At 36.8% G+C, this 13007-nt stretch overlaps 1 protein-coding gene across 8 annotated transcripts in view; it reads right to left on the bottom strand.

Moving 5' to 3' along the window:
- OLFM3 (olfactomedin 3) overlaps positions 1-13007 on the bottom strand; it is a 63376-nt gene that overhangs the window by 10691 nt on the left and 39678 nt on the right. For 2 of the 8 annotated variants that reach the window (XM_074598241.1, XM_074598240.1), the window contains exons 2-3: positions 4996-5142; positions 2248-2403 (exon numbers count right to left, since the gene is read on the bottom strand). In XM_074598241.1, the coding sequence (XP_074454342.1) occupies positions 2248-2403; positions 4996-5142 (303 nt within the window). Of the gene's footprint in view, positions 1-2247; positions 2404-4995; positions 5143-9887; positions 10023-13007 lie in introns of those variants that run through there. The other 6 variants (XM_074598242.1, XM_074598244.1, XM_074598245.1 and 3 more) reach the window with 4 other exon arrangements.

Raw genomic sequence — 13007 nt, 5'->3', positions numbered from 1 at the left:
ATCTACCTCTGAATTTTTGCCTCTCAAGTATTTTCTAAGCCAGCTTGCGAGTTCTGCAGTCTCTCTCCATCACCTAGCTAATATATCCATATTGTTTTAAAAATTGCTTTCATATTGGAATTATTATTTACTCAAAATAAAGACTTATATATGTTGCTAGGAAGTATATTTTGCACACAGGTTATCTTAATAGCTAGAAAATTGCATTTTAAATTGTAAGTAGCTAGAAGTGCCATTATAAATGGATTTGAGAGTATTAGGATTTCTATTGGTTCTATTCTCGAGGGGTCTTCCAATTATATTATAGTAGCAGAATTACTGAAATGGATGGAAAGAAGTGGAGAGTCTTTTTGTCTACAGTAAAAACTTTTATTTGACTGTTTTTATTAAAAACTTAACTTGAGCCTACTTTATGCCAGTTAAAATGAAGTTACTTTTTCCTTGATGAGAAGGAGAGTAGGCTTTGTGACATTGAAAGTGGAGCTCCAGAAGCCAAAGTTTTTGTTACTTCATTTTGAAATTATGAATTTAGGTTTGGTTCTGTGGGGCAGTGAACTTCTAAAAATCATGGGTAAAACATGATGGAAAAAAATGCAAAACTTGTAAAAACATTTGCACTCTTTGGTTCTCTCAACAGGGAACCACAGCGTTAGAATATCTCACTTCAGTAAATGATATAAAGATGGTTTTGGTATTTTCATGATAAAGGAAATAATTTCATTGGTTTCTGCTGACACTGCTAGCTTGTTGCTACGATGAGTGGTACAAGATGTAATTTGTATTGCAACACGGATAGGTGATAGACATATTCTGGCACTTTGTGCCTGCTGATACGAGGGGTTATGCTATATTCAGAATGAGTTTCTTTGTCTCAGTAAAGATAAAGCACTGGAATTTCAGTAGATCAAATTTCAGAAAGCCAGCAGCATATTGTATTATGTTGACCTTTTAAATTATTCTATAACTTGATTGGCTGGAAATCTGTTTTATACTCCTGGCAAACTGTCAAACTGAAGTTAAATGACTGGCCAATACAAATATTGAATATTTAAAAGGTTAGAGTACTGCAGAAATCTGCTACCTTTGACATTGTGTATCAGACATTCAAATTTTGATATTTTGTTCCCAAGGAAAACCATAATGAGAATACAGAATATGTAATGGCATAATACAAATGTGTTGTTATTGTAGAAATGAGTGATTAAGGGAAAAAAAGGTGGAGACACTTCTTACTACCTGAAAATAACTGGAAGTACGTTCTCAAACTCTAATCTAAACTAAGAATGGTGACATAAAGTTTGGTAGTCAGATCATTAGTGATAATTCCTGATATTAAGACCCACTGGATATTCACTGTCTGAAAAATACATTAGACCCCTTAGCTATGTAATTGTTTAGGTGTCTAACTTCGCACCAATTAGAAGATTAAGTGCATTTTATGTGAATTTTCCTAAACACTTTAAAAATATATATTTGGTTAACATAATGTAATCCTCAGAAGGTATTTGCTAGATCTTATATTGCTGTCTTGAAATATGAATTTATCAGACTTGATATTTAAAGAACTTAAATATGCTCTTGTAATCTTTTTTTCCTTAAGAGTAGTTCAGATAGCTTTTTCAGAATACACAATGCTATTTTGTAATCTCTGCAACTGTCCTTCCTCACAAAAAGATTGCCTTGTAGTTTTTGTTGGCATTAAAATTCCTTGGAAGTCTTTTTTTAATCACACAAATGTGACTGGGAATGATTGCCCTCCTCCCCATCCCAAATTCAAAACAGCAAACCTTCAGACATGAAATTAGATCTTAATTGTACTTGATAAAAATTACAATAATCTGATCTATTATAGGCTTTCTTCCCTTCAACTGCAGTAAATGTCAGGGAACAGTAAAAGTGCAGAACTCTCTAGTTGTTTGCTATTAATACCATTGGATCTACCCATTTATCACTGGAGCTTGAATGAATATAAATTTCTCAATATGACATGCACATTGATACAGAAAAAAACAGGAATCTGTTTATAGTGACATTTCTCTAATGACTTAATAATTAATAGTTACTCCCTATTACAGTTAAATTGAACAGAGCAAAAGATTATCACCATAAAGGAAGATTTATTATGCTTTTCTCTTTAATGTTGCTCTAGTATGAGCATTTCAAGCTGAGATCTTAGCAGTCCATGCATTGCTGCTTAGAACGTTGCTTCCAGCAGGCTTTCAAAGTTATTGTTAAAATAAAACCTACTTGAAAATGCTTTGTCATTAATGTCTTCCGATCATCTTCAATTTGCCGAAACTTGGCCTTCAGCCCTTTCATTTGTGTTTCCATTTTTAAAACATACTGGAAATCCCTCTGAGTCCGCAGATTTAAAACTTCAATAGATTGGGACATATTCTGAACCTGTTAAAGAAGAACACTCTCTAAATGCACTTTTTGTTGCTTTATTTTTTTTCCTGGTTAGGTAGTTAAATGTCAGGCAATAAAATGTGCTTATGTCAATGCTTCAGTTGCAACTCATTTATACCACAGTATAGTTTTAAATTCCATAACTGCATGACAGTACGAAAATTGGGGAACAGAGCTCACAGAGGACTATCAGGAGCAAGACTTTGAAGCCACACATGATTTGGACTAGCTTCCTTGAGGTAAAGACTGATCCTTTCAGCACCGTTATCAGTGGGCTCAAAGAAGCCTCTTGGGCAGTAGAGCCTACTTTGATGCTTGTAGTAGATGCTGACTGTTCTTCAGGAGGTGCTATATAGCACGCGCTTCCTCCCAAGCACTTGGGGAGGGACATGACTTAGATTTAGAGGTTTTGGTTCATATGAAGAGCATGTTTTTTTATTGTTTGTAGGCACTTATGTAATTCAGTATAAGGAATTAATGAGAATATCCGAGATAAGCTGGGGTGTGCCTATTGTCAAATAGGTGTTTGCTCATGATTTTGTAAGTAGATATAAAATTAGAAATTTTATCCAATTGCCTCATTGGTAGAAAACCAAATTTTTTTACAGATGAGAAGTAGTGAACGTTCAGGTAACTTTTGCAAAGTAACTTTGTAGTTCTAGCGAGCATTTTTACCACAATGAGGAAGAATAACTGTAATCTAGAGTAAAGTACATATATTTTTAAAAGTATCTCTTATAAAAGCAATATTTTGCCAGTCATATCAATGACACATTTTACAAGTGCAGCAATTCTGTTTCAATAAGTGTTTTGTTTTCCCAAAACCTGAAAAAGGTAGACTGCTGTAAATGATGTATTAGGCACCGCATTGAAGTTTTGGCTCAAGCAAAAAAAAAAAAAAAAAAAAAGAAATAATTCTACCTTCATAAAAGACAAACCCGGCAGCGTTCCTGTTGTTTGTTGTTGGCAAGAATATGCAATGTTTGAACTGATATTCATGTTTGAAACTAATATATTGCAACCTACAGAATGTATGGATTCAGGAAATACTCTTAAAATACTCTTAAGTATTTTAAAATACTCTTAAAATACTTAAAAATAGTATACATTAGTTGCACTAATTATTGCAACATTGTTGCACAGTTGCCATTAGCAGTTTTTAGAAAGTATTTTTAATGAAAAAAAGTAGTGTTTCTCTTTTCTTTGGTTTCTAATTGTTGAAAGCAGGCAAATAAAGTCCTTCAGGTCTTGGAAGAACTTTGAGTGGTTCAATTGGCAGAACATGCACTCACATAGAGGGTCTAATTAAATGACTGTGCATGGACTTAGTGAAGTCATAATATGACATTACATACCCATAATTACCACAGTTCTATTCATAAGAAAATAGCTTTTAGGGACTGATGATTTAGGTTCTTTTCTGCGGCAGCTCAAAAACTATGTTGACATCTTAACACCCCTCCAGCCCTTACCACAAAAGAAAGTAGGATTTTTATTTATTTTTTTTTTACATTAATATTTTAGTGTTTGAGAAATGTGCTAGGGCAAAGACTCTGGGGACTGAAGCCTTCCTCTGTTTACTTAACAGAGAGCATGAGGGGAGGTAGCTCCTCTTCCCTGTGCTGGTTCATCAGTGTCTTCTCCCTGCATCTCACGCTATGGGCCCTGTCACAACCTGAAACGAAGTCCCTGATGAAGTTCATGGAGGTTTAGGGAGGGAAAATCTGTGGGGATCCAGCACTATATTAGCACTGGAGTCATAGCTAGAAAATACTGAAAACCGTAAGCTAAAAAAGTGTATTTTTAAGTCTACATTTTATGTTCCTTTCTGCTGCTGTTTGAACACCTCCTCAGTCCTCAGGTTCTGTGCCACTGGCTGCAATACAGTAACTATACCCTTGGTTACTTGGTTACAGGGAATGCACAGCGATAGTTTGTGTTCTCATGGTTGCAGCATTTTTTCCGTTGTTGACGCAAAATAACATTTCACTGCATTTACTATATACGCAGTAGTGGATAATACTGTAAATAAGAATTTGGTTGGTTGAGGAAAATTTGCACCACCAGAGAATGAATAAATAGCATTATTTGAGGAAAGAACTAACAAAAGAAAATTAGAACTGTTTCTCTTCCGTACAGTCCGCTTTGCAGATGCTGTCATGTCTATAGCTCATTATTTGTTGATAAGAGCCAAGGAATGACCTTCAAGAGTCTCATATGATTGAAGCAGAAGCTGTAGTATAAATCCCACAGCAACTAGCTAGTTTGAGGTGGGATTTCTAACTGTTTTTACACAGAAAAATCAGTCCTCTCAGTGTGTGAGGAGGAATTTTGGGAGGAGTAAACAAGAGAGAAGATGCAATTTCAGTTTTCTAGATAAGTGGCTTGAGCTGGGAAAGGTGTGATATAAGGAAAATAGACAAATAATGATTTTTGGTGAGAAGACAGGTAGGGGATTTACCCTGAAGAAATATTTTTATTAGATATCTCTTCAGTACTCCATTATGTATTAAACTTAGAGGGAAAGGAGTGGATTTCTGTGGGAATTTTGGTGATCAAAAGGAGCAATTTGTTGGGAAGACTTACCTTCTCCAGCAGTTGTCTGAGTTGCCGGCTTTTGGCATCTCTTGAACACAGGTTTTGTTCTGGCGCAACAACGGTGCAAATGCAACGGCCATCAGGATCCTGGGCTGAACTATAAACTTGCCACCCTTCCTTGGGGCTAATCTGAGTCTGTAACAACAAAATAATAAAAATAAAGAGAACTGAATGGATCTTTTTGGTTTTTGAAAAACCACTGCCTCTGAACACTCTTGTTTATTTTTGCAGTATATGTTTACAATGAGGTTCCTCCTAGTCAATAGTTATTACTGTCTTAACTAATTAGATTGTGGTTTCACACAGTTTGTCATATCTCACACCTTTATACTAATTCTGTAGAAGTGTCCAGCACACATTGTTTCCAGGGTGGATGAGAACAGTTTTCTGCTTGTGATTCAGCATAAACTAGTTGATTTAATTCTTTGCAAAGGGATGTTACGGTTTTTCATCAGCAGAGAACAAACACGTCCTTTCAGCCTGAATGACTTTTACTTTAGACTAATGGAAACAACAAAGAAGAGAAAAAATATAAAACCCCAAAGAGAGCGCACAGTGTATGTGACTCACGCATTGGGAATTGGCTCAGAAGGGGTTGGGATGTGGGTTAAGCAGGTTTTCTCTTAAAGATGCAGCAGACAAAACTGTTCCCTCTTGACTTCTGCTGCACGTATGCCAAAGGGAAGAGAGACTCGCTGCAGGGTAGTGCTGGAAAGTGCCTGGTTAGTTTAGGTGTATGGGGGTCATGGCAAGCATGGCACAGTGCAGTTAAGATATTGCATGCCCTTCACTGGGACCGAAGAATTCTGGAAATTCCTAACCTGTTCTTTGTTTTCACAGCAACCACCACCGAGAGAGAAAAGCAAAAAACCACATTTGCTTGCAGAGCAGGCTGACACTGCATTTAGAATTTGTGTGATATCTTCTGTGACCCAGTATCTGTGTATTTAATGGGATGTATAGAAATACACAGCGTAAGAATAGGAGAAAGCAATATAATTAGATGATTGAAAAGATTCAGGTGATGGAATTAAGACTAATGGACACAAGAATTCTTTTCAATCTGCAATTTAAAGTTAATATTATGCATTATTCTTTTCTAGTAATATAGTATTGACTACTGAATTTCATAGTACAGATGGTAATAGATGCCATTGAAGTAATTTTGGTCTGGACACAGTTGGAATCAATTACTAGTTATAATATAAAATTGTACTCAGTGTCAGCATGGAGAGTGATTATTTAAACTGGCCAGCTTTGATATTGATGCTTTACTGGTGGGGCTTAGTGCAGAATAAGTTGCAGAGTTCCTCACCTCAGAAGAGGTGCAATATCTCTGTAAACTGAGGTTAGAAAAGAGCACAGACTTTTCACGACAATGACTCTTCTGAAGTCATTGACAATAGCAGTGACCTCTTCTGCTGCAGAGCTAATTGAAAAATCGAAATTGTATTGTTCCCTTGTTTTGCAAGGAAAAACAAAGTCTTATCATGCAGATGACTGTAAAAAGAGGACAGCTGAATTTGCCTTAGGATTTGCTAGAAAGGTATACCCAGAGTTCAGTGCTAAATTATTCTGTCTCTATGGTGTTCTCTTCGCCTTAATTTTTAGGGCGAAGGGAACCTAGTTAAAGACATGGAGAACAATAAAAACTAAAGAAAATTACCTCTGCAGAGACAATTTAAATTGGTTTTGAGCAGCTACTAAAATTGCAAGCTTGAACAACTGAAGCCTATGAAGGCTGGTAACCCTTGTGAAGTGTAAGCTCTATTCACTCCAGGGGTTTCCATGATTCTCTTAGAACTTACGCCCAGGTGGTGTTGTCATGCAAGAGCAAGGAAACCAAATTTTTGTTGAAGTTCAGGAACATGTTCAGGAACCTAGAGCTTGTGATTATAATTCCTTTAGGACAGAAATACTGAATATGAATTTATGAAAAACTGTGATATTTGAGCCTTATACCTGCTACATTTAGATTGGTGGCAACTGGTTTTACTGCATTCAAGAAAGTTTTCTACAGTGGAGAAGGGATGAGATACTGGGATCATGCACAGTTTACAGTAAAGCCATTATAATCCAGGCTGTGTTATCAAAATGTACTTCTATATTCTAATGATGTCATGAGTGTCTCTCGTCTCTATCTAAGAAAGAAAAAAAGCTTTATTGATTTACTCGGCAGATATTTTCTTATGGTGCCTAACATACAGCTTGATTTTAAAAAGTAACGGCTATTTGGGAAAATATTTCTCACAGTGAGAGACTGTCAGTCAGGCCCAATACAAGTGCATGGCTGTTGGCTGCCTGTGCATAAATAAGCACTCTCATCGTACTCCTACAAATTAGACTACACTTCTTTGTGGTATTCTGTGGTTCCCTGTATTTGGGCCACTAGGGTTCCTTCATTAGTTAGGATGGGTAATATGAGTGATCACAGAGACAAACAAGCACGTGTGTGTAGGTGCACTTTGCTTTTCCGCCCCCCTCCCCTCTGTTATTTTTTCAGTTTGACATTTAATCCCTACCTCAAGCAGAAACTGCTGTGCTGTGCAGGGAAGGAGCTAGAAGGCATCAAAACCTGAAAGAAGCTACTGAATGTACTCTTCAAATGCAGGCTTACTGCTGACAGGCCTTAGTAAACAAACAAGAGAAAACCATAACAACTGGAGAACAGCAACAATAATAAATAAGGCTAGTTCTTGAAAATCTGGAGAGAACAGAGGAGTCCCTACAAAGACCAATATTAATCATTGCCTTGGCAGGGGGCTGTGCTAAAGACTCATTTCACTTACCACCAAAAGATTTATTTTTTCACTTTCACAATTTCACAAAAAAAATTATTTATTTTTTGTATATTCTGATAAAATTGTCATAGTTACCTCCATTGTTACTAGTGACAAGCCAAATGGCAGTACATATATTTAATATGGTTGCTTAAATATAAACAGTATTTTTCAATTTGTGTTGCAAATTCAATCATGGTTCTGTAAGAGAGCTGAAAAGAGGAGGCCATTTCCCCAACCCCACCTCCTTGTACAATTCTTTCAGCTGAAGGGAGGAAATTGTGAGTTTTCTTCTTTTTTCCTGGTGCTGTATACACAATTTATGAGCTGTGTATGCACTAGGAGAGAATTTCTGAAGAAATGCATGTGCTGCGCTCTTCACTGGACAAGCTGCCAGTGGATAACTCTTGATGGCAGCTAAAAACCAGTCAGTGATGACCTCAGTATTACTGACCACCTGCGGCATAAAGTCTCTCAGCCCACGTCTAAAGTTTAGAAAAAGGTAGCAGATTTGGGGTGCTTGGTTTTATGCAAAAAGAACCCCATGTGATTGAAGTTGTTTTTTGGGTTTTTTCGGGTTTTGTTTTTTTTTTTTTTTTTTTTCCCCCCTTAACTTGGACGGTGTTTCCAGGCTCAGATAATTGGGTTTTTATGATTGTTTCCCCAGCTCTACAGGTACTCCTGCTACCCCTCTTCAAACACAAGATGTGCATATCACTCCAACTCAATCGTGCAAAGAGCATCATTGAAATAATACTTAGGAGGCATTTACATCGGCAGTGCTCTGCCGTAGCCAAAGAAAGCACGACAGTTTACACTACTTGTAATCTGAACATGTTAATATATATATAAACACATACATATGTATGTGTGTATAAATAGATATATATATGTGTGTGTTATAATAACTAGTGTGCATCTCTGAGTTACTCAGTTGTAACTTTAAACTTGGATTTAAATCTTACAGAGAACTTTATTACTTATAATATCATATTGCCACAAGAACTAGCATTATATATTATAGTTCAATGAGCACAATTTACATCTAAGGAAAACAAAAGAGAGCCTTTCCTTGTCTTCTCACCTTCTTGCTGCTCTAAAACGCAACAGAATTCTTTCTTATGTCATTTAATTAATTTTAAAGTAGTAATATTTAAAATCTAAGTGCAGTGATGTTTCTGCAGTAATGTTTTTCCTGCATGCGTATGTTCAGTTAATTAAATGTTGATTAGTAAATGCATGTTTTAGTTACTAAGTTCTGAGCATAGTGAACTACTGTACAAATAGTTAAATTTACATTTTACATAACATACTATTATGTAAACATCTGATTGCAGTTACACAAAAAGATACAGAGAGTGTTTTACTAAACATTTTGTAAAACACTCGTTCAGTTTATGAATACCAGTATACTGTTCCCTCTTGTCCAATTAAAGTATTACTTTATTATTTAGGCTTCTCATGAGTAGTTAATCACAGCTTTTCTGTAGGTCTTCATTAAGGGAAGCTGCTGTATACAAGCATCAACCATACAAAGTGGTATTTGTGTCGTTTGTATTATTCCCATATCAGCCTTTCTAAAATCCTGGTACCCAACCTCCTAGTACCAATTTTATTTTATTTCTAACAGGTATTTATTTGCTTAACTGTACTCCAATAATGAAAAATAGGAAAGAATCAGACTCCTTGCATATTGTAGTGAATAGCTAATATATAATATTATTCAGACAAAAAGAAACCTACTGCTAGATATTTTTTTTTCTTTATAACGCAATACATTTTTCTGGAGCAGTAAACATAAGAAAAAAAGTCTAGACAAATGAAATTACATTGCTCTACTATTTTTAGCATTTCATGCTCGAGATGAAGGCATTTGTTCTTAAATATTTAAGGATGCTATTTTAAAATTTTTCCTGTCATAGTAAGCCCACAACATGCTCACTAATGTGCAGTTTTATGATGCCCAAAGAGAAGCATGCATTAAGTGATGATAGGAAGATTAGTAGCTTAAAAAGAGATTTACAAAGAGGCAACAAACTAAAGCTTTTGCTGACACTACTTCAGCATTAAGATGGCTTGCAACACATCAGAGCTACTTACTAGAGTATCTGAAGTGGTTATTCTGGTGGTATTTAGTCCTACCAGAGATGGGAGAGTTTGGGACATCCAGTTAGAGATCATTGCCATGGTACTAAGAACAGCACCAAGCTTCAGCAGTGGAGGACTCATTGCCGTGGAGCTAATGAGTTTTCATAGTGAGTGATTATCATCCCAGTGCAGGCTGGCAGTGAGAGGCGTGACTGCAGCACACAACATCCACAGCATGAAAGGAGATCAAGCTACCCAGATTTAATCATCCATTTAAAACACTCATATCCTTATTTGCCCTCTGTCTTTCTGCTCTTTACTAACAAATACTTCAGACTATCTTGTGCTGACCACTAAATAAGCAGTCTTTTCTATGCTAATAATCATAGCAGTTTCCAGTGGGAGATGGCACGGGTGAATTAACCTCTTTATGGGTGCTAGAGAGTCAATTAGCACTTAATTAGTTCAGTCCTTGCAGAGTAGTATGTGTTCCTGTCTGAAATGCAAAAGCCCAATCACAAACCCAAACACAAATAAACCCCCTACTCCCCATCACTGCTTTGGCAGAAGTATGCTCAGGTCTGTTTCTGAATATGATACCCTACTTGTCCAAGGGGATGGGGAAGGGGAAGAAATGGCAGCCTGCCCATGAAAACACCCGAAACCTTTCTGAACCTTCCTTGATTTGTTGATCTCACATAAATTACAAACATCAGTGGCTTTATAATTTGCACAGCTTGTTATTAAGATATTTGTTGTTCATAAAGGAACATTGAAGCAGTAAAGATTCACATTTCTCAGTGTTCTTGTTCGTTTACAAGCTTTTATACGGAGAGTTACTGCGTTACATCCAGGGCTGGCAGATTCAGTATATTTTAGTTGCCGTTTGGATGGGAACAAAAGACAAGTTGTGAGTTGCTCATGTAGGATTTTGAGACTTCTTTTGGCTCTAATCTGCTGTTAAATATACTGTTCTCTAGTGCTGTAGAATGATCTCCAGGTTCAGGAGCAATTTATCTTTTTCATACATTAAGCAAGTGTGGGGAAAAAAACCCCAACCCACCAGAAAAAAAGAGTGTAGAAATCATTGTGCCATTGGGGTAGTTTTACTTTTTTAGAATTTTTTTAAAAAGAAGAAATGCTGAGCAAGGATTTCTAACAGCAATTATTTTAGAAAAAGCTTGCTTAGAAGTTTACAGAGAGATACACTACTGTATTTTTCCCAGAGGCAGTTATGGACTTTGTTTCTGAAATTGACTTATTTCACATACTTTGTCTAATTGATACCAAAACTCCTGGGACAAAATAACACACAAGGGCTGTTTTCTCCAGAGAACTCGTGTTGCTTTCAAAATATGAACTGATAATTGATGACGCTGATGTCTGAATAAGAAAACATGATCTTTTTGCTCAGTTCCAAAAGAAAGTATCCCAGTAAAAAAATGTTGCAATGGATCAGTCTCCTTGATCCATTTAGCTCCTTTCTCTAGTAATGGCTAGCAGTGGATGCTTAAAAGAGGAGTGCAAGAAGAGAACAAACATACAGTAATATTTTTCTTGGTGTAACTTTCCAGCAGACTGTGGTACTTACTGGGCCAGAGGTTGTGACTACTGTGTATTCGATAGTCTTTCGTGATGCTTTCTTTCATTAATTTCCCAAGTAACTTTTTAACTCATCTGTACTTTTAGGAGGCACAACATCCACTGGCATGGAGTTCCACAGCTTAATTATGCCTTGTGTGAAAAACATACTTACTAGAAGTCATGATTAGATTGCGAATTTGAGAAAGGCTGGTGTTCAGTCCAAATCTGCAATTTTCCACTGAAAACCCTTTTTTTGGAAAATGATAACCTTCATCTGCTTCCAACAACCAGAATTGCTTTCAGCTACTTAATAGAAAAAACCCTTCATCAATGCATTTGGATACTGTAAATATGGTAATCAAGCCCACGAAGCAAGTAATTTTTGTTAAATCTCATAACACTGTTGATACTTTTTGAGAGCCAGTGGTGACTCTACTTTCTGTTGTTCTCTTGACTCCAAAGGCGTCAACAGCAGCAGTAGGTTTCATAAATCAGCTTTTGTCATGGTGTCGGCGCTTACCCTCTGGGGTGTGTTGTAGGGCCTTGGCCTCCTGCTTGTCTGGAGCAAGCAAGTGCTGCAAAACACTGGCTCCAGCCAGGCATCGGGGTTTCCTTACTGTGAAAACCAGAGTGCAAAGATGGCTGGTATGTGCCACATTTCAGGCCCGTATGGGCTTGTGGTGGTGCAGGGATATGCTGCTGGATCCAGAGATTCAGAAGCACTCCTGCGTTCCATAGTTCTGTCATGGCAGCTGTTTTACTCAGCATATTTTCTGTATTTTTGAAGATGAATTTCATAATAGCTTGGATTGTGTGGTGGTTGCCATTATATGTATTTCTCTGAAGACAGAGACCTGTGGCAAGACACCCTTGATATGGTGTCTTAAGTCTGAGAGGTCAGTCAGACATTACCTGATCCAGCATGATGAAGGGCACAGCGAGCGGAGGCATTTGAGTCTTTGAAAGAGAGTTCATGTTTCTGTGGAAATAGGCTCAAAGTTGCCCACTGAACACATGTGCATATTGAACCATCCAGAATGACATCGAGAGTCAGGCTTTTTGCTGAACTGTTACACTTGATTGGCAATTTATCAATTTCCTGAGTAACTCCACTGATTACTTCCAATACAGATTAGGTAACATTTGGCAATGTTGCATATTTTTCTAGTTTTATTGGGTTCTTCTGAAGTACCTCAGCATCCTCTCTAGACTTAACACAAAGAAGATTGTCATTCACCGGTTTTATCACCTTTTTTGTTCATGTCTTCTTTCAGAAGTTTAATAAGTGCTTTAATTCCCCCAGTTCCAACACGTTTCCTTAAAGTCATGACGGATTTTTTTTTTTACCACATTGAGCTGCAGCTGTTAATATTTTTATTTTTCTTCTTTTAAACATTTTCTATTTCACAAAAGAACATAATCTGTCTCTCCTGACTTTTTTAACCTTGGACGAAGTACATTCAAAAGACAATAAAAGGCTTTTCTAAAGTTCAGATGAATAATTACTGCTTATTATCCTCAATCCAGTGTATTGTCAACTCCTGCAAA

This window comes from Larus michahellis, chromosome 8, assembly GCF_964199755.1.
Source record: "Larus michahellis chromosome 8, bLarMic1.1, whole genome shotgun sequence".
NCBI lineage: Eukaryota > Metazoa > Chordata > Aves > Charadriiformes > Laridae > Larus > Larus michahellis.
Note: the sequence above shows the minus strand (reverse complement) of the source record. Positions and strands in the feature narration are given on the sequence as shown.